Source organism: Microtus oregoni, unplaced genomic scaffold, assembly GCF_018167655.1.
Source record: "Microtus oregoni isolate MIOR12 unplaced genomic scaffold, Mior012 000019F_ref0000042, whole genome shotgun sequence".
Taxonomy (NCBI): Eukaryota; Metazoa; Chordata; class Mammalia; order Rodentia; family Cricetidae; genus Microtus; species Microtus oregoni.
The window spans coordinates 11,535,019-11,561,770 of NW_024543078.1; the positions used below are offsets into that span (position 1 = coordinate 11,535,019).

General features: G+C 53.1%; 2 protein-coding genes across 3 annotated transcripts; one reads left to right on the forward strand and one right to left on the reverse strand.

Moving 5' to 3' along the window:
- The first annotated feature begins 803 nt into the window (after positions 1–803).
- On the forward strand, positions 804–13,929 carry Trip10 (thyroid hormone receptor interactor 10). Of its 2 annotated transcripts, XM_041669701.1 has the most exons (15): positions 804–907; positions 2,094–2,209; positions 2,307–2,363; positions 4,348–4,495; positions 4,570–4,632; positions 5,222–5,326; positions 5,412–5,540; positions 6,130–6,276; positions 6,391–6,585; positions 7,903–8,070; positions 8,282–8,391; positions 11,775–11,907; positions 12,096–12,241; positions 12,659–12,777; positions 13,490–13,929. In XM_041669701.1, the coding sequence occupies exons 1-15, from the start codon at positions 884–886 to the stop codon at positions 13,636–13,638; spliced, it is 1,809 nt and encodes a 602-aa protein (XP_041525635.1). In that variant the 5' UTR covers positions 804–883; the 3' UTR covers positions 13,639–13,929. The 2 variants fall into 2 exon arrangements, with proteins under 2 accessions (XP_041525635.1, XP_041525636.1); XM_041669702.1 differs by lacking the exon at positions 7,903–8,070 and having other exon boundaries at positions 13,490–13,928.
- Positions 13,930–14,342: 413 nt separating this feature from the next.
- Sh2d3a (SH2 domain containing 3A) lies at positions 14,343–25,747 on the reverse strand. The gene is made up of 10 exons (XM_041669564.1): positions 25,616–25,747; positions 20,256–20,389; positions 18,972–19,321; positions 18,659–18,732; positions 17,223–17,692; positions 16,661–16,776; positions 16,337–16,511; positions 16,139–16,250; positions 15,503–15,688; positions 14,343–14,875 (listed from the first exon to the last, which is right to left on the reverse strand). The coding sequence occupies exons 2-10, from the start codon at positions 20,343–20,345 to the stop codon at positions 14,715–14,717; spliced, it is 1,734 nt and encodes a 577-aa protein (XP_041525498.1). The 5' UTR covers positions 20,346–20,389; positions 25,616–25,747; the 3' UTR covers positions 14,343–14,714.
- Positions 25,748–26,752: the final 1,005 nt, after the last annotated feature.

Sequence of the window (26,752 nt, forward strand, 5' to 3'; positions counted from 1 at the left end):
TACAAGGTGTGAAAGGACTTTTATGGTTGGGAGGACCCGAACTTCTGAGCCTCAGGGCCCTAGAGTCTAAACTGGCGGGAGGGGGCACTCCATGGGAATCCCGTGCTCAGTACTGATTGGGCCTCAGTGAATGAGGCTGGGAAATGGGCAGTCATGTGCAAGCATGAGCTGGTGTGTGTGTGTGTGTGTGTGTGTGTAATCCAGAACTGGAGCTCCAAGGGCAACCTGTCCTCAGTTTCTTAGAGGAGGCTCTGGCGGGGAGGAAGGGAAGTCAGGTTGCGGTGGGGGTGTGCGCTAATGGACCTGGCCTTGGCTGGAGGTGCGTCCTGGGCTGGATCGAAATCATCCCATCTGCTCTGTGGCCGGAGAGAACCAGACCATTAGTGGGACGAAATGGAGATTTCTGGAGCCTAGTTGGTCCCGCAAAAGCCTAGTGACTGACCGCAGGTTTTCCCTGCCATGGAGTCAGAGAGAAGTGGGAAAGACTCCTTGGGTTTGGGGTTTTGATATTTTGATCCTTTATAAGAAATGCGAAGTTAAACGGAAAGGATGAATAGTTTGGGATGGCAGAGGAGAGTAAATGGGGGTACAGGTTGGAAAATAAATCGAGGCGTCCTTTAAGGAGGCCAAAGGCCCTTTAAGGGAGGGCGCGGCATCCTTTGAGCTACTCCTCATTGGGCTCCGCCCTTAGGAAAGCTCCGCTGGGGGCTTCGCGGAGCGGGGGCGTGGCAAAACGCGAAGGGGCGTGGCAGTCCAGTTTAGTGGGCGTGGCATGGTGGCGGGGCGGGGCGGGGTTGGGCACATCGCCCTGGGGCTGAGTCTCCGGTGGAGGGTGGCGGGGACCCGGGCAGGAGGCGGTGGCGTTCTCGGCGGCAGGACCAACATGGATTGGGGCACCGAGTTGTGGGTGAGTCCTTTACCCCCAGCTCCCACGGTTCTCCTTTGCTGGGGTCCTGGCCTCTCCGCTCTTTGTCCCCGATGTACCTTTGCCGGGACTCCGCGGTTTCCCCTGCAGCTGATTCCGTGGGTCCCCGCCCTCTGCCCTCAGCACTCTCTTTCAAAAGTTCCTTAGGGACTTTCTAGATGCCCAGAGGGCCCTAGGGATACTTTGCCTAGGGCCGGTATAAGGAAACTGAGGCACAGAGTTGAGAATGAGGCCATCACAAGAAGTCCCTGGACCAGGCCAGGAAGGGGGGGACAGCTGGGCGAGGTCACCTATTTTGAGCGCTCTGGCCTGGCTTGGAGGCTAATCTTACGGCCCCTGGGTCCCTGCCCGTCTCTCGCCTCTCCAGCTAGGAGGGGGAGGGTATCCTTTGGTCACCTTCTCTCCCACGTGGGGCCTCACCAGGTTGATTCCCCACCACCACCACCCCCCACCGCGCTTGCAATTGCCCTTAAGGGCTTGGGTCGCTGAGGGGGAGGGGAAGGGGGGCTGCAGAACTTGGCCCCGGGCGCTGGGCGGAGCCACCCCTTACCCGCCACTTAACCTCACCCAGGAAGCCCTCGAAGTTTCCCTGAATCTTCGGACTATTGACCCCTCCTCTTTCTGGAGGCGGTGGAGTCTTCGGGTGTACTGGGGGTGAGCCACTGAAGTGGAGGCATCACAGAAGCAGGGGAAACTGAGTCAGTCACTCATAGGAGGATCCCGGGGGATCATGGAGAATGGGGAAATCTGGCCATTGAGGTTCCCCGCTTCCACGCACTTTTAGTTACACAAACCCTTCCCCTCTGTGCCAAGCCCGCTTAATTTTCCGGAATTTGAGGAGATTAGGGGATTTGGGGGAGCTGGAGTGCCTTAGCCTCCTCCCAACACCCTTGCTGGCCACTCCGACTCTGTGAGACCCCGCCGTTTGGTCTGGGGCCCTGGCCCTGTTGTCCAGGCCCTTCCCGGGAGGAGGAGATGGGGGTTCCCGCCAGCTTCCTGCCTCCCCCTGCGCCACGCCGGGGCGGTGCCTGGGGAAGCCAGCCAGTCCTTGCTGGAAAGGCTGAGCCACGAGGTTGTGTCCTGTCCCGCCTCCGTGCTTCGGGTCGCTGGGTCTTAGGTAGCCCCCCCCCACCAGGTGACACTGACCCTCTCCAATCCCTGCAATCAGGATCAGTTTGAGGTGTTGGAACGCCACACGCAGTGGGGGCTGGATCTGTTGGACAAATACGTGAAGTTCGTGAAAGAACGCGCCGAGGTGGAGCAGGCTTATGCCAAGCAACTCCGGTGAGCACGAGGGTTGGTGCTCTCCACTCTGGGACTCTGCAGGGAGCCAGCGGGAGTGCCAGGTTCTTAGTCTCCCTGCCTCTGTGCCCACCTTTAGGAGCCTGGTGAAAAAGTACCTTCCCAAGAGACCTACAAAAGATGACCCCGAAGTCAAGTAAGAATGGGAAAGACTCCCTGGGAGGTAGGGTCGGGGGGCGGGGCGAGGGTCTCTCTCCTTCCCAGAGGCCGTCTATGGTGCACCTCCAGTCCTATCGCCTGTTAAAGTTCTGGGTGACCCGAGGTGGAATTTACCCCCTTCCAGCAGAGCGCCCTTTTTGTTTTGTAAATTCTCAGCTTAGCTGAGTTCTTTGGGGTAAGTGGATTTTTACTTACTCTTTTTCTAGTTTTGAGGGCAAGATGCACCCATATACGCCATAGGACACTTGTGGGAGTCAGAGGACAGCTTGCTGGCTCTTTCCTCACCATGTGGGTTCCAGGGATCACACTCAGGTCATCATATTTAGCCGCAAGCACCTTTTACCTGTTAAGCCATCTAGTTGACCCTAGCTTTATCTTTGCCTCCTTGTTTTGGTTCTTCAGTTACTCCCTCCATAGCCAGGACTCATCTCTAGTGAGGCAGTCCTTGAGCTTGGGCTCCCAGGAGCTGACCTGACCAGCAGGCATCACTAAGCCAGGCTTGGGCCAGTCACTTTTATTGCCTGTTTTCTAATCTGCAAAGGCTCTGGTGGCTGTGATGCCTACTCCATCTGGTATGTGAGAAGATGAACTGAATTTATGTGTCTAAAAGTAATGGCCAAAGCTGGGTATGTCGGTGCATAGCTGTGATTCTAGCACCCTTGGGTTCTGGACTAGCTCACCTATACTGGTAGCCAGTCTGTAGGTATTTCCAGGAACTTTTAACTGCATTCCGAAACCTTCCCTTTAAAATCTAAACGGTGACCTGGGCATGTGGCAAATGCTTGTTATCCCAGCACTCTGGAGGCCAAGGCCAGGAGATTGAAAGTTCTAGGACAGTTTGGGCTACATAAGTGAGACTATATTTTTAGTAAATACGTAAATAAAAATTTTAATCCAAAAATTAAGATAGTTGTTTGTGATAGCTGGTTAGATTGGTGACGTGATGTGAATGATACTCCGCTCAGTGATGAGGGTTTTCAAGGCTTGGAAAGTGTGTGTGTGCGGTCTCAAGTAGCCCGACCTGGCCTCAAACTTGCTATCTAGCTCAGGACTGATCTCCCTGCCTCAGACTCCAGAGTGCTTGGGTGGCGGATGTGAGCCATCGTACCTGTTATGCTGGTGGTGGAGCTAGGGCCTCACGCATGCTAGCGGGGCTCTCTACCCACTCGGTGCCTCCAGCTCCAGCCTCTGAGGACTGAAAATGCACTAACAAAACAAAATTGTTCCTTTCTGGAACATTGGCAGACTTTTTTTGGTCATTGTGTTTACATCGTATGAGGTTCCCTGAGTCATCTAGGGAGGGTCTGTGCAAACCCTGCTGTTCATTGAAGACCTTCAGGATCCTTTGCTTTGGTACCCTCTAGGAACCCTAGAAATGGCTGCCATGGCTACTGAAGGATTACTGTATTCATACCTCTCACTGTAAAATCTGATGAGGGGTGCTAGGCATGGTGGCTCAGCTCCGTGATTTCCGCAGTCAGGAGGCTGAGGCAGGAAGAGCAAGGGTTCTGGACTAGCCTGGAATATATAGCCAGACCCTGCCTCAAAACCTAAATAAACAAAAACAAACAAAAATTTGATTCTAGGGTTCTGCCACCAGCCCTAGGGGAGTTACACATATAAGATGTCATCAAGGCTGAGCATGGGGGCACACAACTTTAATCTCAGCACTCGGAGGCAGAGGCCGGTGGGTCTCTGTGAGGCCAGCCAAGGCTTCATAGTGAGATCCTATCTCAAACAACAACAAAGATGTTGTAACCATTATGCCTCCAACTACAATCATCTCTCCCTTCCTTTCTCCTTCCCTCCCTATCTTTTTCCCTTCCTTCCTCTCTTCCCAGGGTCTCAAGTAGCCAAGGCTGGCCTCAAACTCCCCATCCTCCTGCCCGGCCCTGGGATGACAGGCAGCGTTTACACTTGCCCCTCTCTGGTCCTGAGCTCTGCTTGTCTCCTTCCACCAGGTTCAGCCAGCAGCAATCCTTCGTTCAGCTTCTCCAGGAGGTCAATGATTTCGCAGGCCAGCGAGAACTGGTGGCCGAGAGCCTGGGCATCCGAGTGTGTCTGGAGTTGGCCAAGTACTCACAGGAGATGAAGCAGGAGAGGAAGATGGTGAGTCCCCTCCCACCCATGCTTGCTGGGGGCCCTGTGGGAACCTCACTCAGGGTCTCCATTTGTTTGCATAGCACTTCCAGGAAGGCCGGCGGGCCCAGCAGCAGCTGGAAAATGGCTTCAAGCAGCTGGAGACTGTGAGTGAACATGCGGGCAGCTGGTAGCTCAGGCCCAGAAGAGCTGGGGGGTGGCTACTCATGTGTGACCAGGCCCCGTTTCCTCAGGGGTACCCAGCACACCTTTTGTGCCTACACCTTTTATTTTGGGATGGGGTCTCATGTTGCCCGTGCTGGCCTGGCCTTGAACTCATGTGTGTGTGTATGTTTGTGTATGTATGTATGTATGTGTGTATATGTGTGTATGTATGTGTGTGTGTATGTATGTGTGTATGTGTGTGTGTATGTGTGTATGTCTCCAGGACTACTCTTCTCTGGAGTCACTTCTCTTGTTCCACCTCTGTGGGGTTTTGGGAATATGCACTCAGGTAGTCAGATTTTCTTGAGAGGCATTTTTACCTGGTGAGCCATTTTTCTCGTTCTATTTTGGTTTTTGAGACAAGGTCTCATGTGCTGGTCCAGGTTGGCCTTGAATTCCTGATCCTCCTGCCTCCACCTCCTTAGTGTTGGGTTGGGGTAACTGCCTGATACACAGCTCCCTGTAAACTTAGACCTCCTCGCAGTGCTCCTGGGGGAAGGCACGTCCTTCATCCTCCTGTGTCTTGTGTAGAGTAAGCGGAAGTTTGAGCGAGACTGCCGCGAGGCCGAGAAAGCTGCTCACACCGCCGAACGGCTGGATCAGGATATTAATGCCACCAAGGCAGATGTGGAGAAGGTATGTATGTGACAGGCTGGTGCCACTGGAGTAGGGTGAAGCCAGTGCCTGACTATGACCTCCACCTTGCCGTCCCACTTCTCAGGCCAAGCAGCAAGCCCACCTTCGGAACCACATGGCGGAGGAGAGCAAAAACGAATACGCAGCCCAGCTTCAGCGCTTCAACCGAGACCAGGCCCACTTCTACTTCTCACAGATGCCCCAGATATTCGATGTGAGCACTTGAGTTAGTTAATGCCTACACTGCTGTCTGCACCCTAGCTGCCATGTCCCGTCCCTACCTCTAGAAAGATTGGAGAACACCTACAGCTCTAGCAGTCTGGAGGCAGAGGCAGGAGGCTAGCCAAAGTTTCAAAGCCAGTCTGGTCTACATAGCAAGTTTCAGGAGAGCCTGCCTCAGAAGGGAGGGAGAGAAGGAAGGGATGGGTAGATAGAAGAAGGAAGCGAGAAAGGGATATCACTCTTTGGTTTTGAAATTCCTGTTCCTCCTTCTGAGCCCAGCTCTAATAAGTTCTAGCCCTCAAAATTTCCCCAGTTGTCTTCCCTACTCTCTGTCCCAACCTGGCGTTAGGATTGTCTGTGTTGCATGTACTTTTCATTCAATGCTCTGACTCCTTATAACAACCTCTTTTGAGACAATTTTTCTGAGCTCCTGGCCCTGAGACTCTGACCCCTGCCCCAGGGGTCGTGAGGGCAGATGATTCTGTCTTAAGCTCTTCAGCCTGGGTTTGGCGGGGGCTGATGTCTTCAGCCTGGAGGTGTTGGCAGGGTTGGCTCACCCCATGCTCTTTTTGGCTCTCCAGAAGCTGCAGGACATGGATGAACGCCGGGCCACCCGCCTGGGCGCCGGGTACGGGCTCTTATCCGAGGCTGAGCTGCAGGTGGTTCCCATTATCGGCAAATGTTTGGAGGGAATGAAGGTGGCTGCCGAGTCCGTGGACGCTAAGAATGTGGGTGCTCATTGTGGGCCCAGCGGGATGAAGTGTGGGCTGAGGGGGGGCTCCCCAAAAGGAGCACCTTGAGCTAGCCGCTGGTTGTCCCTCATTCCTTGACCCTTCCCACAGGACTCGCAAGTCCTCATCGAATTACACAAGTCAGGGTTCGCCCGCCCGGGCGACTTGGAATTCGAAGACTTTAGTCAAGTCATGAGCCGAGTGCCCTCCGACAGCAGCCTGGGCACCCCGGATGGCAGGCCTGAGCTCCGAGCAGCCTCCAGCCGCAGCCGGGCCAAGCGCTGGCCTTTTGGGAAAAAGAATAAGGTGGGGTCCGGAGCTCTTGGGGTGAGGAGTGGGTGGGAGGGGGTGACAGTCAGCCGAGGTCCTCACTGAGTCAGCGCCAGCCACATGGAACGCCGAGTCCTGGGGCAGGAATTTTCCTCTTGGCTGTGGGCCCAGGCTAGAGGGAAGGAAAGAGAGGAAGGCCAGCCTGCTAGCCCACTGGCTGGCTTGCGAGTCCCTCTGAGGATGAGAGGGGACTGGTAGGGAGCCTGTGGCATTTTCTGCTGCATCCTGGGACCCTTGAAGAGCTCATGTTGGCCTCACAGCTGTGATATTGCCCCCCAATCCTTCTCCCTCCTGTGCATTTTCTCCTTGGGAGTTTGACTTTTAGGGTCCAATGTCTACCTTGACACCCCTTGTTTATCTCTCTACAATGGCTCCTTCTTTAGCGATTCCTTCCCGTCACTTTATTCTTTCCATTCCACTTAAGACTCTGAGACCCCTCTTATCTGCCACCCGGCACCCCTCCTGCTAAGCCTGGACTTCCCAATGTAGGCAAGCACTGGCTACCCCCCACTTCTCCCCCTGTCTGTCCCCTTTAGCCTATATGTCTGACCACCCTGAGTCTTTAAAAAAAAATTGTTACATTTATTTATTTATGTATATCATGTGTATTTGTATGTTTGTGCACATGTAGTGGTCACAGGAGGACTATCAGGACTCCAAGTCTCTCCTGGGTCCCAGGGACCAAAGTCAGAGTTGTCATGCTTGGTGGTGGCAAGCCTTTTTCATACTGGATCATCTATGTGTCCACAGCCTTTGCTTAGGCTTGTCCCACTACCTTAGAGACGGTGAGCCCGGAAAGCAGGGCAGAGAGGAGCATGGGTACCTGGTCTCCCCAGGTGCTGCATGAGTCCTTGAGACTCAAGGGACACCTGTCTGCCTCGTATCCTTTTTAACTTACTGGGTTTTTTTATTTATGTATGTTTTGACGTGTGGAGGTCAGAGAATAGCTCATGGGGATCAGTTCTCTCCTTCCGTACTGGGATATCAGAACCCAGGACTTGGCAGCAAACCCCTTTCCCTGCTGAGCCCTCTGGCTGGCCCTGGCTCCCTATCTCCTGTCTTCCCTGGCACCTCCCAGGTCTTCCGTTGTTGCTTTTACAGGTGTTTTTCTGTGTGATCTTACAATTCAGTTGTGATTTTTCTTATCATTATTTTCCCTCTTTCTCCATTTTTGTTTTTCCTGTTTCCTGTGTCCCGTCCGTCCATCCTTCCTTTCGTCCATCCATCCTTCGACTACATCCTCGCGCCTCCATCCCTGACTGGTCCCCCCACTTCCCTGGCCCCCACCGGTAGCCGCGTCCCCCATCCCTGTCCCTCCTGGGGGGTCACCTACCCTCCACATTGTCTGATGGATCCCCGTCCCCCCGTTCTGGCCGCGACCCCTTGGCCATACTGAGCGAGATCAGTAAGTCTGTCAAACCGCGGCTAGCATCCTTCCGCAGCCTCCGAGGCGGCCGTGGGGTAAGTTGAGGCCGGATGGTGGGACCCTGGGCTCTTTCCTGCCGCCTGCTGGGTCGTCCCCCCCATATTCCAGCTTTGCTGTATGCATGGCCTCACTCCCGAAAAGCCCTGACTGGGGAGGAAGGTGGACCTGGTATCTCAGGAGCGAGAGAGGCTCTTCGGAAGTTTAAGGATCCCAAATCCCAAGCTCAGCCTTTGTTTCACCTTGCAGACCGTGGTCACTGAAGATTTCAGTCATCTGCCCCCAGAGCAGCAGAGAAAGCGACTCCAACAACAGCTGGAAGAGAGGAACCGGGAGTTGCAGAAGGAGGAGGACCAGAGGTGAGCATGTGCGGTGGAGGAGGCAGGAGATGAATGTGGAATGAAGCAGGGATTCTTGTCTTCTGGGTGTGTGTATTGCTGTAAAAGCTATGCTGGGCCAAAGGAGGCGGTCAGCATCCTCTTTTCTCTATCTGGGAGGCAGGGTCTCTCCTCACACTGGACTTTGTGTCTGGTTGGCAGCCAGTAATCGCTGGCTGTCCTGTTTCTGCCCACCAAGGTAGCAGGTGGTGTGTGGCTGTACCCAGCTTGGAACTGGGTGCAGGAGTCAGAACTCAGGTCCTCAAGGTTGCTCAGTAGGTGCTCTTAACTACTGAGCAGTCTCTCCAGCCCCCTACCTTGTCCTTTTGTTTGTCGGTTTTATTTTTGGTTTGCTTGTTTGTTTTTGAGATGGTGTCTCCCCATGTGGCCCTGGCTGGCCAGGAACTCCTTTTTCTTCTTTTTTTTTTTTTTTTTTTTTTTTCGAGACAGGGTTTCTCCGTAGCTTTTTTGGTTCCTGTCCTGGAACTAGCTCTTGTAGACCAGGCTGGCCTCGAACTCACAGAGATCCGCCTGCCTCTGCCTCCCGAGTGCTGGGATTAAAGGCGTGCGCCACCACCGCCCAGCAGCCAGGAACTCTTGATGAAGACCAGGCTGGTCTTGAAATCACAGATCTCAAGTGATGGTATTAGAGACTCTGTCCATCATGACACCAGCTTCACATGACTTTTTATGAGACAGGGTCTCACAGGAACTTGGGCTTGCTGAGTGGCCTGAGCTGGCCAGCCAGTGAGACCTGGGGTCTCCTTTCTCTGCCTCCCCAATGCTGGGACTGCAGACATGAGGTCGCATGCTGGGCTTTGTCCATGGGAGCTGGGGGTTGAGATCAGGACATGGTGCCTACATGGTGAGCACTATTGACCGAGCCATATCCTGGCCTCTGATGGATTAAAGGAGATTCCTATCACACAGCTGGGTGTGGTGGTGCCTGTCTGTAATCTCAGCATTCAGGAGGCTGAGGCAGCAGGGTCATAAGTTCAAAGCCATCCTGGGCTTCTTGAGTCTCCAAACAGTGAAGAACTGAAATGTAAAAACAGGAAAGAACCGGTTACTTGTCACTGCAGCAGATGGAGGTATGAGTGCTTGTGCGCCCGTCTTCCTGTCCCCGTCCTCCCCTGCCACCTCCCCACATCACTGAGGAAAAACCAAGAAAATCTCTGGCTCACATTACTCCACTTCTGCTCTCAAAAATGCTCTCACTGGGCTGACTCAATGACTCAAGGCACTTGCCACCCAAGCTGGAGGACTTGACTTTAGTCTCAGATGGTAGAAGGAGAGAACCCACTCCCACAAATTGTCCTCCGACCTCCAGACACGTGTGATGGCTTGTAAGTGCACACATAGGCAGGTATAATAGGAATTAAGGGAACAGATAAATTATATCTGTTCTAATATATACTTGGCTACAATTATAGTTTCTGTGACAGGGCTGTCCTCTGTAGGCTAGGAACCACTCTCAGCAGCACTAGGGCATTCTAGGCAGGATTCTACCCTTTGCCACATCCCCAGCACCTCTATGGGGGAATTCCAGGTAGGGCTCCACCCCTGACCACGCCCCCATGGGGGGATTCTAGGCGGGGCTCCACCCTGACCACACCCCCATTTCTTCCCTGCAGGATCCTAGGCCGGGCTCCATCCTTGGCCACACCCCAACCCCTCACCTAAGGATTCTTTTACTTATTTTGAGACTAGGTCTGGATAAGTTGTCCAGCCTGTTCTGGAACTTCCAATTCTCCCGCCTGTCTCCCAAGTAGCTGGAATTGCAAAATCGGGACCTAGGCTCAGATTCAAAGATTTTAGTAGACTGGAAAACAAAACAAAAAGCCCAGGCAGTGGAGTCTTACCAAGACAGCTCAACGTCAGGAACTCTGTCAGTCTTGAGTCACCGTGCAATAGGAGGGAGAGAGCTGAGTTATCTAATGCTGGATAGCAAAATATTAACGCACAAAAAAATTCGCCAGACAAGAAAATCTTCAGTCATTCTTTCCAAGCAACGAAACCTCTCCCAGCCCAGTTACATAATAGGGGTGACGCCGACCACTTGTTAGCAGGTGGCTGGCCAGATTCTGCTTGGCTGTTCACACGTGGCCTCTGCGGAGTGGAAATCATGGGACTTCTGCCATGCTTGGAGTTTCGTGCAGCCTGGACGGTCCTAGAGGAGTGGACTGTCTGCCTGCCTGGAATCAGAAGGCTGGCTTTTCAGCTTACTTATTTATTATTTTTTTTAATTTTGTTTTTATTAATTCATCTATTTTGTGTATGGGCTTACTTATACATGCCACGGTCTCTGTGTAGATGTCAGGTAACAACAACTTGCCCTAGTTCTTTCCTTTGAATACATGGATTCCTGGTCAAACTCGGGTTGTCAGGCTTGGTGGCAATTGCCTTTATCTGCTGAGCCCTCTTGTTGGCCCTTCTTTTTATGTTTTATTTTGAGACTGGGTTCTTGCTAAATTTTCCAGGTTGGCCTGGATCTTGAGTGTGCTACCATATCTGGCTTATTTGTTTATTTCACATGTGTGTTCATGTGTGTGCTTGCTTGTGGTGACCACAGGACACCCTGAGTATTGTGTCTCAGGCGTGGTTTGTGTGGTTTGTGTGTGTGCGTGCATGCGCGCATGCCTGTGCACACAGGCAGCTGTGCACAACCCTGCCTGCACAGAGCCCCGAGGATCTCATATGGTGGCTGCTCTATCTCTCTCACTCCCTGGAGATAAGGTTGCTTGCTGAACCAGCAGCCAGACTGACAGCCAACAGCTCTGAGTTTTCACCTCTTTCTGTCTCTGCCCCTATAGTGCTTGAGTTACAGGCACCTATGGGAACTGCATCCAGATTTTTACATGGGTGCTGGGGATTCAAACTCAAGTCCTTAGGCTGGCGCTCTTACCACCGAGCCATCTCCCCTGTCTGAGATGGGGTCTTTGACTAGCAGCTCAGATTCAGCCAGACTGGCTGGCCATCAAGCCCCAGGGATCTTCCTGTGTCTGTGTCCCCAGTGCTGGGATTGCAAGCAACAACACACCACCATGCCTGGCTTTTTTACCTAGGCTGTGGGGACCAAACTCATGTCCTCACACGTAGGCAGCATGTGTGTTACCCACTGAGTAGTCTCTACAATCCTGTTTTGATATTTCTGAGACTAGCCTCATTAAGTCACTCAGGTTAGCCGAGGCTGGCCTTGAACCTGCTGTTTTCCGGCCTCAGCTCGTGGTGCGGTGCCCAGGCACATCGGAGCCCATGACCAGCATCTTTCCTTTCCTCGACCCTGTTTTTCACTTGTTAAGGTCACAGGAGTGTGTGCTTTCCTTCCTGTCTGTCTGTCTGTCTGTCTGTGTGTCTGGTCTCAGGGAGGCCCTGAAGAAGATGAAAGACGTATATGAGAAAACACCGCAGATGGGCGACCCTGCCAGCTTAGAGCCCCGCATTGCTGAGACCCTGGGCAACATCGAGAGACTCAAGCTGGAAGTGCAGAAGTATGAGGTCAGAGGGATGCCCTGGGGAGGGGCGGGGACAGCCTGAGCTGAGTCACTGCTGGGTGGGGGACAGGGATAGGACCTAACTAACTGTCTTTTGTCAAATTTTGGGTGTGCGTGGGTGATGTCAGAAAAGAGTGGGCCGACCTCAGTACCCTGCCTGGAGCTCATGCTGTGATCCCCAACCAACCCTAGGCTTGGTTAGCAGAAGCTGAAAGCCGGGTCCTCAGTAACCGGGGAGACAGCTTGAGCCGTCATTCCAGGCCCCCTGATCCCCCAGCTACTGCCCCACCTGATAGCAGCAGTAGCAGCAACAGTGGATCCCAGGATAATAAGGAGAGGTAAGCAGAGAAACCAGAAGCAGCTATGAGGCCTGAGCTTGGTATAGCACTGGCCTAGAATCCCCAAGTGAGGAGCTGGGGGCGTGGTCAGGGTGGAGCCCCAACTAGAATCCCCAGTGAGGGCCTGGGGGCGTGGTCAGGGTGAAGCCCCGCCTAGAATCCCCAAGTGAGGGCCTGGGGGCGTGGTCAGGGTGAAGCCCCGCCTAGAATCCCCAAGTGGTCAGGGATGAAGTCTTCACCTAGAATCCCCCAGTGAGGGGCTGGGGGTGTGGTCAGGGTGGAGCTCCACCTAGAATCTCTCAGTGAGGGCCTGGGGCGAGGTTGGGGATGGAGTCTTCACCTAGAATCCCCCAGTGAGGGACTTGGGCTGGCTTAGATGGAGGGTCAGGCCCTCATCTTTCTTCCATGTCCAAGCAGCTCAGAAGAGCCCCCTTCAGAGGAAGGCCAGGACACCCCCATCTATACTGAGTTTGATGAGGACTTTGAAGAGCCTGCCTCCCCTATTGGCCAGTGTGTAGCGATCTACCACTTTGAAGGTGGGTCTAGTGCATGAGTTACCATTTCTTGACGACAGGAGCTTCGTGTGAAGGCTGTAGCTCGGTGGGAGGGTGTCTGGCCAGTGTTCAGTCCCCAGTACTGGCCAAAGGAAGGACCTGGGGAGTCAGTATAAGGAAGAGTTATTTTATCTTTTTAGTTTTTTTTTCGAGACAGGGTTTCTCTGTGAAACAGTCCACGCTGTCCTGGAACTCACTCTTGTAGACCAGGCTGGCCTCAAACTCCCAGAGATCCGCCTGCCTCTGCCTCCCGAGTGCTGGGACTAAAGGTGTGCGCCACCACCGCCTGGCTATCTTTTATTTTCAAATATTCTTACTTATTTTTTGTGTGAGAGAGGTTAGAGGACAGCCTCCAGGAATGAGCATGCGTATCCTCGGGACCAAACTCCAGTTGTCAGACATGGCGCCTAGCACCTTTTCCTCCTGAGCGGCTTACAGGCTCTTGGTTTCTCATTCTGGGACCCCAGTCTGTGGGACAGTGCTGTCCACATTCAGTGTGGGGCTTCCCGTCTAAATTCGCCCAGTCTAGAAACTCCTTCACAGACATGGCGGAGGTTTATCTCTAGGGTGGAAGAGATGCCGAAGGGAAGCTAACAGCACTAACCCTCGCGCCAGGGCAGGTGCAGTTGCTCGGAGCTGTGACTTCCGATGTCATTCACCAAACCTGACCTATCCTCACCCTACTCCCCAACAGGATCCAGCGAGGGAACCATCTCCATGTCGGAGGGGGAAGACCTCAGTCTGATGGAGGAAGACAAAGGTGACGGATGGACACGGGTCAGGCGGAAACAGGGAGGCGAGGGCTATGTGCCCACCTCCTACCTCCAAGTCACGCTCAACTGAACCCCACCAGAGCGGGTGACGAGGGGCAGGGCTGTCGGCTGCTGCTTCTGGGCCACAGGGGGGCCCCCAAGACCTTGCACTTTATTCCTGCCCTCGTGGCTTTTGGCTGAGACCTGTGTAACCCGCTGTTCCCTCTCTTCCACCCCACCCATCACCCTCCAGGGACCCATTGTGCCTTCCTGCGTGGTTGTACATATTCTTCATTTAAGACCTCTCTTCCTGCCACTCGGCTTGGGCCAAGTTTTGTTTTATATTAAAAAGTATATATAATTACATAAAGTTCTTGGAGTCTGTGCCTCCAGTATTGGGAATGGACCCTCAAAAAGTACCTCAGTGGAGAGATATCTCGGCAGCGGGTGCTGGCGTCTCTCACGGAGGACCCTGAGTTAGTTTTGAACAGCAATGTCTGCATCTCACAGCCATCCAAAACTGCGCCCCCTGTGACCAGCTCTGGCAACTGCACTCTTACCTGCATAGACCCTTCCCAAGTTAAAAATATAAAAGCCGCCCTTTCTTGGAGGCGAACCTAGGTACACCCTGGCAAGCCCTCCTTGTATTACTGAAGCTTGTCACCTATATACCTGGCAACTCACTCGTTCCTTAAGCTTTCATTTTGCTACATTTTCCTAGAGTGCACAGAGATGTCAGATGGTTTGCTCAGAGTCACACAGCATTTAAGATACCAGATCTGTAAAGTGTTTTTATTTAGAAAAGTCTAGCGCTCACCATGTGGTTGCTTTCTGGATACCCCAGAAAGTACGCATGGATGAGTAGGGTATGTATATACAGGAGTGTGAGGGTTGGTCTCTGGGTCCCTACCTGAGAAGGCATTTTGGTAAAAAGGAGGCAGCTATTATACCCCAATCTCTTGGGGTCCATTTTAAGACAGAGATTTTTCTAAACTTTGACCATAATTTTCATATAGCCCAGGCCAGCCTCAAACGAGGTAGCTGAGCCCGCCTTGAACTCCCGATCCTCCATCTCCATTTCAAGTGCTGGAGTTGCGGGTGTGGACCATTGCGCCAAGTCCATTCAGATGCTTCTTTAATAGCTGGGGGTGGCCTCCTTGGAGTCTCTCAGCCCCCAGGCTCTAGTTGTTGGGACAGGATGCTGAGGACATGATGGAACTTCTCCAGGCGGTTGGCTCTGGTGGCCTGGGCCCCCTTGCTCCCCCAGAGTAAGCGGCGCAGGAAACCGGTGGTCAGTGCCTCCCAGAGTTCTGGGTTAGGCCTGAATCCTGTAGGCAGAGTCACGTGCGCTTGGGGTGTGGCTCAGGCCTCTCCCATACCTGCCTTTTAATGCTAGGAACTTTGACCCATAGGAGCCAGTGGGGAGTGCCTCCTGGGCAGGGGTTAGCAGGGGAAGGGGGCCCTTGATCTCTGCGGGGGTAAGGGCAGGGTGCAGAACAACACGAGACAGGGTGACCAGCCTAGGTGTACCATTCAGGGAGCCCTGTCTTAGAGGCTACGCCTGGAGGCGGGATTAAAGGGCATGGCCATCTAGCTCAGCAAACCTTGGACTGAGCCTGCCCCTTTGCAGGGTGTGGACACCCAAGGTCTTAGAAATTACCCAGGATAAGTGTCTTAGAGGTTGGCTGGGCCCAGGTGGGAGGCAAGTGTGACTTGACTGGGGAAGAAGTCATGTTGGAGGGAACCCCAATGGGGCCAGATATTCCCAGGCCAGAGGTTGGGGTGGGACACCGCTGGACATAGCTCCGCTGGGCTCCGTGGTCCCTTTTATAGTGGAGAGCACTATTTGTGGTTTATGATTGGGGTTGGGTCCTCCCCCGGGGGTGTGGCGGTCCCAGTTGGGTGAGACTTTGGAAAACTTGGGCTAGGTTGGCCTCCAAGGGGCCATCGCTCACCTTGCAGGCGCTGGGCTGCCGCCCTGCGGAACAGAGGCGCATCGCGGGCCACCTGTCGCGCCCCGAGCAGAGTGCGCAACAGCCGGTCACAGGACTCGTCCAGCGGCCCAGAGGTCTCCTCGCCCTCAAGCAGGCGTACTACCGGTGCCACGTGTGGCAGGGCCACCTCTCCTGGGTTGCAGGGTCCTGTGGGAAAGGTAGGATCTGGATGGTGGGATGGGGCACAGGGTAGAGCCTAGGTGGTAACAGGGGCGTGATCAAAGGCAGAGGTGGAGGGCAGAGGGTGGAGGGGCGAGGCCAGGGCCTAGTGTAGGGAAGGTGGTTAGCACTGGGGAAGAATTTAAAGAGAAATGCCTAGGATGGGGTCAGCCACAGGGCTAGAGTGGAGTCCAGGACCCAGAGCAGGGAAGAAGCCTAGGCTGGGTCAGGCATACGGCTGGGACGGATCCTGGAGCTGGGAAGGAGGCTGGGGCAGGGGAAGAGCATATGATGTAGCTAGCAGCCTAGAGCAAGAAACCTAAAATAGGGAGAGGGAAAATTTAGGTGGGGTGGGGGTGGGAGGACTGGATCAGAGCAGGACCCTGGGGCTGGGAAGAAGCCAGAGGCAGGCGAGGCACAGCCCAGGACCTCTCTCACCTGTACTTTCATCCAGAGCCCGCATCAGAGGCTTTAGCTCTTGTTCAAAGACCAGCGCGGCCTCCGTGTGGTTCCTTCGTAGATGACGCCAAGTGCTCTCTAACCTGGATACCTGGACACGGAGATAGGAGCCCAGCTAGTGCCATCTTTCCCGTTACCTGCACCCGGGCTTCTTCCCCAACCCTATTCCCAACACACCTGGGGCATGAGCAGGGCGCCCATGACCCCAGCCAGTCCCAGCAGGTCCCCTGTCGCTCCAGGCCTCAGCGCCAACGCTAGATCCACCAGGCCTTTCAGAGCGACTGCGCGCTCCTCCAGGGGCCCCGAGCAACCCAGCACAGCCAGGGCCCCAGCCAGTGCCAGGGTCTCAATCCTGTGGAGGTGGAATGCAAGGGTCTGGGGACAGTAGGAGAGTTTGTGATGGGAGAGGGGGCAGGAAGTGGATTGCCCAGCCCCCTCCACCATGGGGAACGTTAGCAGAAACTGAGTTAGAAAGTCACAAGCCCCGACCCCACACCTCACCTCTCTAGCACCTCCAACCTCAGGCAGTGACCGTGAGGAAGTGTGAGAAGTTCTAGACCAGAGGCGACGCCCATGGCACTTTTCTGACTCTTGGTCACCCCCAGCAGGCCTATAGCCTTGACAAGAGAACACAAAACACGTGGAACAAACTAAGCGTTCTGATGATCCCTTGGAGTCTGCCTCTGGTGAAACCATTTCCTCCTAACAGAAATAACCCCTCCTGGATGGAGCAGGGAAGTTAACTAACAAGGCCAGGGAAAGAGAGGAAGTCTCAAGAAGTCTGATGATTACAAGGGTCACAAGATTCATAAGCACTAACAATGTCTAGAGCTGCCTGCAGGGGGCGCCAGGAATGCAGTGTTTGGTAGCATTGGGCTTTTTAGGGGATGCAGTCTTTGAGTCACCGGTGCTCCAGGAAGTAACCCCATACACGCTCACTAAACTAGACTCAGGTGGAATCGTTTCTTCTGTGGCTAGTGCCCTATCTATTGTAAACAGACATCTGTTCATTCCTCCCCGGGAAAAGCCCCTTGCTGGTGGAGGACCCCAGCAGGTGCCGCACCTGGCAGTCCACCAACAGCAGGTGCAGAGCAGTACTCTCAGGATGGTGTGCCACCAGCAAGCTTCGGAGGGTACACAGAACTGCAGGGTCCAAGGGTCTGTTCTGGGGACCCAGCAGGCCGGAGGGGTGGCCAGGGATGCAAAATGAGACCTCAGCTTGTGGTCTTATGAAGCATCTGTCTTCTTCCTCGTCTTCCTCTGCTTCCCACCACCAGACCGCTGGCTCCGGACAGCTCGGTCTGGGAGTCGTTCTCTGAGCACTGGGTACTCGGGGGAGAAGTTCACAGTATGTTGGGGGATGTCCAGAGGCCAAGGAGGGCGTCCGGAGGGGCACGGAGCGAGCCTTTGCATGAAGCTGTCCATCAGAGGCCGTGAGACTGTCTGCCATAGTTCCCAGGTGAGGCAGGGCCTTCAGCAACGTGGGTTCGCTGCCTGTCCGGTGCAGGGCAGATCCAAAAGCAGGGGGTGCTCCTGGGACAAGGGAAGATACGGCTCTGCTTGCAGAAGAGAGCTTGGCAGAGTGGGGTGGGAGTGAGCACAGCTCTCTGGCTCTCCTGCTTCCATCCAGTAACAGAGGATCCCTTCCCAGCCTCTCAGACTCTGCCACCTTGAAAACAAACCTTCAACACTTGGGGCATGTTCTGAATTCTGTGTTCGTGTGTGTGTGTGGTCATGCATGCACACGGTATGGATGTCAGCGGATGACCTTAGGTGTTGTCCCTCAGGCATCATCGACTTGATTTGCTTTGATTTGAACAGGTTTGTGTCACTGGCCCGGGACTCCTGGCTGTGTCAGGCTGGTGACCCGGTGAGCCCCAGGGATCTTCCTGTCTTCACCCCTCAGCACTGGATAACAAACACACATCACTGCACTTGACTTTTTAAAACATGGGTTCCGGGAATCCAAACTCAGGTATTCATACTCCTGTGGCCTCTGAGCCATCTCCCCTGCCCGCCCCACCTTTTTCTGGGAGAGGATTTCAGTGGATATTACAGGTAACCTTGAACTGGAGATCTTCCAGTGTTGGCCTCTCAAGTAGTTAGGCTAACACACACACACACACACATACGAGTACACACTTATGACCCAGGCCTGATGCACAAACACATGAATACACACTTATGACCCAAGAATGGTGCAAACATGCATACACACAGACCACACAGACACACACACACTCACACTATACACTTATGACCCAGGCTTGATGTACAAACACAGGTATACTCTCTTGCGACCCAAACCTGATACATACACACACACACACACACACACACACACACACACAAATACACACTTACGCTCTTGTAGCAGTATCAAGAAGCTCTCAACTGACCAGAGCAAGAAAGCAGGGTCTCAAGAGGAGATCCAGGGGCCTGAGCTCACTCAGGGTAGAATGGCACTCCAGTCTCTGTGGGCCTGGGGGGCCCCCTCACCTGCTGTATCATCACGTTTTCCCCTTCCTGAATGGTCCAATCCTGCAGGCTGGCTGGAACTCCACTTCCTAGGCCTAGGAGACAGAGGTGCAAAGGGCTGTGAGTCCAGCCCTAGTGGAGAAAATGCTGCCAACCAGTTCCATCAACCTGCCGGCCACTTTGGTGATGGCATCTCTTAGTTCTTCATTCTGCGACTAGACTGGCAGAGGTAAAGGCAGGGGGCGTCTGCAGTTCAGGCGAGTCTGAGCCCAGCTTGGGATACATGAGACCCTGCCCGAAATAGTAAGTCAGGAGAAGCCTCAGTGCTGAATACCTGAGAGGCCTGGGGGCAGCCGGGATGTCGGTGAGCACGTCCTCACTGAAGCTGCGAGTCAGCGGCCTCTGACGTCTCACGGGCTTGGAGGCCACAGCTCCTGTAGCCTGGGACAGCGGTCGCCTGCGGGTCACGTAACTGTGGACCAGGGCAGACATACTGGGAAACCTTTCGTCTTCTAGCTGAAAGAGGGCCTGCGGGCGACCAGGCCTAGGCCGCAGCACCACTCGGAACACCTCAAAATGTAGGATCTTGCCTCGCCAGCGGCAGGAGATCACAGGGTGGCTCCCTCGGGACTCCGAGGCACGAACAAGGAAGTCGCCATCTTGTAGTAGGAGGGTTTCAGCTTCCTGAGGATGCAGAATAGTTGGGTGTTTCCAGAACCCTCCCCTTCCAGTCAACAAAAGGCACCTTGAAGTAGGGGCCCCATCCCTGACCACGCCCCCAGCCCCTCACTGGGGGATTCCAGTGGTTCTGATTCCTGGGTTAGGACCCTAGAATTATTGATTTTCTTTTCTTTTTTTTTAAAATATATATTTATTATGTATACAATATTCTGTCTGTGTGTATGCCTGAAGGCCAGAAGAGGGCACCAGACCTCATTACAGATGGTGGTGACCCACCATGTGGTTGCTGAGAATTGAACTGAGGACCTTTGGAAGAGCAGGCAATGCTCTTAACCGCTGAGCCATCTTTTCTTTTTATTTTTGAGATAAACTCTCACTATGTAACCCAAAGTGGCCTTGAACTGCAGAACTTCTGCAGTGTTGAGGTTACCTGGCTGGTCCCCACTCTATAGACTGGGAAACTGAGTCTCAGAAAATTCAAATACATTGTCCATAGTCCCACAGAATGTGAACTGTAGGGCTAGGATCTGGACTCAGCATGTCTGAATTCTGGGCAATCACTTAACTTCCTGTTTGCCATAATTTTATTGTATGTTTCAGGGTCCCATCTTGAGTATGCGGCAGTAAGGAGGTAGAGGCAAGGGGGCTCAACCTCAAAGGAAAGTGCCAGGGTGGAGATGGGGCCAGGGTGGGAGACACACAGGGGTCAGAGAGTATGGGGTCTGTTCAGTCTCCATTACCATCCGCAGCAGTATCCCGGGAAACGGGGATGGTTTCTGTTCATCCGATAGCTCCCACTAGGCCAAGCTTCAAGAGTGTCTCCCGTCCTCCAGCCCACCTGTCCCCAACAGACCCTGGCTCCAAGTTGCTCACCTAAAATCCAGACTTTCCCACATTCATGTGGGACAGTCTTCCCACTCGCCTACAGGGTCCATACCTGTCGAGACAGCTGACCGTGGTACCAGGGCTGGCAGGTAAGGTTGTCTGTATCCTGTGGTGCCTGCATGGAGCTCTTGGCAAAAGGCATCAGGGCCGAACTTTGCACATCCACCCTGCCTCAGTCTTCCACATCTGCAAAATGGGAGCGGTGAGTCCTGCACACTGAGGGGTTGGGTCTCATCCTTCCATCATCTCGTTTTTGAAATTTCCACTATTCATTTTAGCTTTGCTCTAGTCATTTTTTTTTCAAGATAAAACATATTTTATTTATTTATTTATTAAAGATTTCTGCCTCCTCCCCGCCACCGCCTCCCATTTCCCTCCCCCCTCCCCCAATCAAGTCCCCCTCCCTCATCAGCTCGAAGAGCAATCAGGGTTCTCTGCCCTGTGGGAAGTCCAAGGACCGCCCACCTCCATCCAGGCCTAGTAAGGTGAGCATCCAAACTGCCTAGGTTCCCCCAAAGCCAGTACGTGCAGTAGGATCAAAAACCCATTGCCATTGTTCTTGAGTTCTCAGTAGTCCTCATTGTCCGCTATGTTCAGCAAGTCCTGTTTTATCCCATGCTTTTTCAGACCCAGGCCAGCTGGCCTTAGTGGGTTCCCGATGCTCTAGTCATTTTTAACTGTTAACTTTATACAGTGTGAAGTCACCTTGGAAGGGAGTCTTGGGTAAGGTCTCGTCATGATCAGATTTACATGTGGGCATGTCTGTGGGGGGATTGTCTTCATTGTTAATTGTGTAGAAGGGACAGCTCCCTGTGGACGGTACGATTCATCCCCTGGGAAGGTGGTGCCGGGCTGTATCAGGAAGCTAGATGTGGGTCTGTGTGAGAGCCAGCAAACAGGCTTCCTCCACCTTTTTTGCCACAAGCTTCGCCTATGTTCCTGCCTTGACTTCCTTCAGTGACAAACTGTGCCCTGGAAGCTGCGGTAGAGTCCTGTCTGCTCCTAAGCGGCTCTGGGTCTGTGTCTTACCCCAGCAACAGGAATGAAGCTAGAACAATCCTGTGTTCAGCACACATGACAGTGAATTCCATCATGACATCGTCATCCCTGTTTATAATATAATTCGCCCATACTCACCCCATCACCCACTCTATTTATGTACATGTGGTATGTGCACATGTGTGTGCACGCAGATGTTTGGACCCTTAGGCATGTTGAATTGAGAGGCTGTTGGGTGTATAGTGAACAAAGAGACTGTCATTTTGGCCAGGCTCCTTGGCCTCCTGTCTCTGCCTGCCCCAGGCTGGGCTTACTGCAATGTGTGACCATGGCCAGCCAGCATTTTACGTGGGGGCAGGGGACAATTGTGCAAACACAATTTCCCCAATCATGTTTTTGGGCCCCCATTACCCTCTCTTGCCTGCACACCCCAATTATCCTTGTTCAGTTTCATGTCTAAGTAATTCATCTTTTTTTTTTTTTTTTTGCTTTTTTGAGACAGGGTTTCTCTGTGGTTTTGGAGCCTGTCCTGGAACTAGCTCTTGTAGACCAGGCTGGTCTCGAACTCACAGAGATCCGCCTGTCTCTGCCTCTGCCTCCCAAGTGCTGGGATTAAAGGCGTGCGCCACCACCGCCCGGCAGTAATTCATCTTTTAATTTCACATTATATATGTACTTGTGTGTACATATAATAAGTGCTTGATTATATGTATTTTACATGTGAGAGAAAACATAGTATTTGTTTTCTGGGTCTGGTTTATTTTAATTAACATGACAGTCCTCAGTCCCATCAATTTTCCTGCAAATTATATATTTTTCTCTATAACTGCATAATATTCATATGAACGCACGCACCCACCACATCCCCCTTTTATTCCTCTCCCATTTTTTTTTTTTTTTACTTTGGAGATCATATAGCCCAGCTGGTCTCAAACTCCTGCCTCCATGTCTTGAGTGCTGAGCTGCATATCTTTCTGATTTCTGTGTTGATGGACATCTAGCCTGATTCTACACTGGGCTCTTGTAAAGAGTCCATATTGTAGCACAGCTCAGATGCTGCTATATTATGACACACACACACACGAAATGAATGCATATGATAAATTAAACAAGCAATTTGCAGCCATATTTGCATGCATGTATGTATATTTGTATATTTTGAACATAGTCACACTGGCTGGCCTGGAACTGGCTGTGTATTCCAGACTGGCTAGGAAATCACAGAGATTTACCTGCTTCTGCCTCCTGAGTGTTGGGATTAAAGGTGTGTGCCAGTATGCACAGCGAATGTGTGTGTGTATAACTGGGGTTTAAACCTGGGGCCTCCTAAGCACCTGGCAGGGACAGACATTGAGCTACCGCCCAGCTTAAATATCTCAATATTAATAGTGTAGGCCTTGTTTCACACTGGGGTTGTGGGCCATGGCCATGAGAAGCGTGAGTTCTATTATTGAGCTACAGCTCCCAGCTCGGATGAGAAATTTTTATATACAAATAAACACACCACACTTATTTACAAGTGAGTACATCTTACATAAAATGGTCTGCCTTTGTCCTGGTGTGCTGTCCTGTCTGGGAGGAAACTGTTCATAAGCAACTTGGTGGAGGAGAGGATTTATTTGGGCTACACTTCCTGGTCACATTCCATCCCCAAGGAGAGTCAAGGCAGGAACTCAGGCAGTGATGGAGGCAGAGGGCAAGAGAGAGGGTCCAGCAGACAAGAGTGGACCTGAGTTCAGATCCCAGCGACCACACTGCAACCCACAACAGTCTGTAACCTCAACCCCAGGGGATCCCACAACTTCTGACCTCCAAACACATCCACATCCCCTGTCCACACGGCATCCATTCAGACACACATACATATATATATATATATATATATATATATATATATATATGCATGTGTGTGTGTGTGTGTGTGCGCGTGTGTGTATGTATATAGTATCTGAAGCAGAAAGAACACATGAACACTTCAGGAGGCCTGCTCACTGGCTCTCTGCCAGTGTCTTATACAGCCCAGCTCCACCTGCACAGGGTGGCACTGCCCACTATGGGCTGACACTCACTCACATATAAAGGAGAAACAATGTATATGTTGAAATAACAGAAATGTATAGATAAATGTGGGCATAAGTAACTCGCTTACTTTAGTTATCACTATTTAAATTGGATACAGCTATAAACTCAGCACATTGGAGGCTGAGATAGGAGGGTCCTGAGTCAAGGTAAGCCTGGGCTATGGTGGCGTGAGACCCAATCTGAAAAAACAACTCTCAAACAGTAAGAATAAAATCAAATAGTGGCCGAAGTCATCTCACACCAGCAACTGCACTTTCGAGACTCCTTGCCAAGGTGCAACATGTTACTCTTAACTATATAACTCTTCAGCAGAACACAAGGCTTGTTTTGATGTTCTCTTGTAGCCCAGGCTGGCTTGGAGTTCACTGTACAGCCCAGGATGACTTTGAACTCCTGATCCTCCTGTCTTCACCTCCCCAGCGCTGGACTGAAAGGCCTGAACCCCTAGGCTGGGGTTTTTAGGTGCTGCGCTGTGGATGGAGCCCAGGGCTTCGTACGCTAAGTGAGCAAGCACTCTACCTCTGACTTGCAGGCCCACCCTCCCGCATAGTTCCTGCCTTCAAGACCGTTTAAAAGTCAAACTTGGAGACTGATCGGCAAATGGTGACTTTACATTTTGAGTTTCTTTTTGTGTTTGGTAACTCAACTATTTAGTTAGTATATTATGGTTAGATTTTAGATCTCAGACATTTTTCCACAGGCCCCAGCTTGTGCCTCAAATATCTGTTCAAAAAATTATCTTGGGTGAGAGGGAGGGCTGGCTATCTTATCGTAGTTGTCTGTCTGTCTGTCTGTCTGTTTATATACCCATCCAGCAATGGATCTTTGTATCTGTGTGTGTCTGTCTACCTATCTCCAGAGTCTTGGCCCTGGCAAGGCTGCGGAGAGGCACAGCAGGATTCCTGCCTCGTGAGTCACTGCTTCCAGGACAGGGGGGCGGGGCATCCTCAACTAAGTCCTGAGACCTGGGGCCCCGGGGCTGGGAGAGAGCTGCCGCAGGCACTGCACACCTGAAGCCAGGTGTGCTCCCAAACGTGTACACTTCCTGTTTGTCACCTGGGTGGGGCCCGCGGCTGTGGCAGTCACACTGACAAATTCCTGTTTCGCCAATAACCTTCGGCGGGAATGGGGGCGAGGCAGAACCAAGTTTGGGGAGCTCAAGGAGTATATTATGGCACAGGTGCAGCCCCACGTCAAGGAAACTGTCGTCTGGGTCTTTTGGGGGATAACTTATTTGGGCAGGGGAGGGGAACCAGGAAAGGGGACAGGCAAACTCGAGTGAGGTGTGTAGGTTTCCTGTGTCTGCACACATTCAGGGTGCAGTGGCCAGCAGACACCTCACAGACAGATGCAGGTAGAGTTGGGGTTCCGGGATCTCACCTTCAACTCTGAGCTGATATGGTGATTTAAGACCTACTTTGTAACACCAACCTGTCCTAGACCCAATTAACCGATCCTCAGCTGCAACCAACAACCAACAGAGGAGCAGAGGAGATCATTTCTAAGAGTTCCGAGTGCAAATAGTGACACAGGAAGATTTCGGTACGGAAGGCTAGAGGGGCAGGGTTCTTTTTTAATTTAAAGTTTATCGTGTGCGGGAGTGCCAGGGTTCGAGGGTGGAGGCCAATGGACAGTTTCCTCCTCTGGTCTCCACGTGGATTCCAGGACGGAACTCAGGCTAGCGGACTTCAGGGACAGGGATAAACGCCTTTATCAGCTGAGCCATCTCACCAGCCCCGGGGACTGGTGTTCTTTAAGTATGAAAGACCCTTTCCAGGAGGAAAGGACCCGAGAGCTGAGACCTAGGTTTGGACTGAGGCAGCAAGGCAGAGCTTTGGGATGCCTGGGTGTGTGTGTGTGATGAGGGAAATAAGGGTGAGGCCGTTAGACGGGCGTTTTTTGATGTTTTCACAACGTGCTAATGTGAGCGAGGAGGGACCAGAGGTAAAGAAAAGGCTAGGAGGGGAGACCTCACAGTAAAGGGAGCACCTCGTTTTAAACCGGCGACCACAGGCGACTTTAGGAAGCGTTTGGGGCAGCCAGCCAGGGAGGGGCAGATCCGGATTTGCGCTAGCGTGCACCAAAGTGGAAGCCGAGAGTATTTCCGCAGACAGCAGGAAACACGCTGGGAGCTGCGCGAGGGCCACCCAAGACACACCCGGGTTCCCGGACACGCAGGACTCGCAGCCACTCACTTGGAGACTTCTTCCGACCCCCCCCCCCCCCCGCAGGCTCTCTTGGATGGATACTCGGGTTCTCCCTGAGAGCTAACGGCCCCACCCCATCCCAGTAGGGACCCCTGGATCTACCAAAGACCACCCCCACACTCACCTGGTCCGGATTCTGCTGTGGGGGATCCGACGGGACTCAATCAGGAGGCTCAGCAGCTGAGGTGCGAACTGTCCACGCCCCAACCAGGCTCAACCTCGCCAGTCCTCCACCTGGCTGGAGCCCAGGCTGGGCACCTGGCCCTGCCCCTCCAGGCCCCGCCCCACCTGCCCCTCCCCTTCAGGCCCCGCCTCCAAAGGAACCTCCTAGGCGCTCACCCCGCCCTCTGGGAACCTGTCTTTGCCCGTAGCCGAGCCCCTAAGTCTCTGCGTGAGTGAGCGCGCTCTCTTCTTGTTCTCTATAGACTCCTCGTCCTTGGCAACTCCATACAGCCCCGCTCTTTAAACAGGCGCCACGCCTGCTCACCATTGCGCCCCCCTTAGTACCACGGTTTGGGATTCTTCCTCCCTTTCCTTCTTTCTCCCCGCTCCCCCACATTTTTATAGCACTCGTTTACCTATCCGAGGACCTTGGGCTCCTGATTCTCCCGCCTCCACCTCCCGAGTGCTGGGAGGACAGTTGTGCACTGTCATCTATATATCTAGTTTATGCGGTGCCCGGGACCGAACCCCCGGCTTCGTGCACGCTGGACAGCGCTCTACCCAGTGAGCCCCAGCCTCAAGCTCTAGAACGATTTTTACCGCATGCCATGTCTTCCTAGGATCTGGCCGAGTTGAGGGTGTTTCTCCAAATCTCCAGGGATCCAGATCAGTTCAGAGCAGCCCTGGACTGTGGGGTCAACTCCTGCTCCCTCCAGCTATTCCCTCCCTTCCCTCCCCGCGCCAATCCTGCCTGGGTTTAGAATGGAGAGACTTGTGGGGAAAAGCGACAGCCTCCGTCAAAGATGGAGTAGGGCGGGAGTTTGAGCCAGGATGAGGACAGAGGGTTCTGATGGGTTCTCAGGTTGGGGTGGGACTCGATCCTGATGCCTAGAGACGAGGCAGAGGAAGTTGGAGGTTGGGAATCTGCGGCAAGAGAGGCAATACTACGTTTCTTAAAGGCCACGTTTATTCAAGTCTCTCTAGGCGGGTGTTCGGTGGCTAGAGCCCTGGCCCAGCAGTCATGAACTGGGTTCCAAGGCCAGTGCTGTATAAAGGTGGAGTGGAGAACACCTGTCACTACAGCACTAAGGAGGTGGAG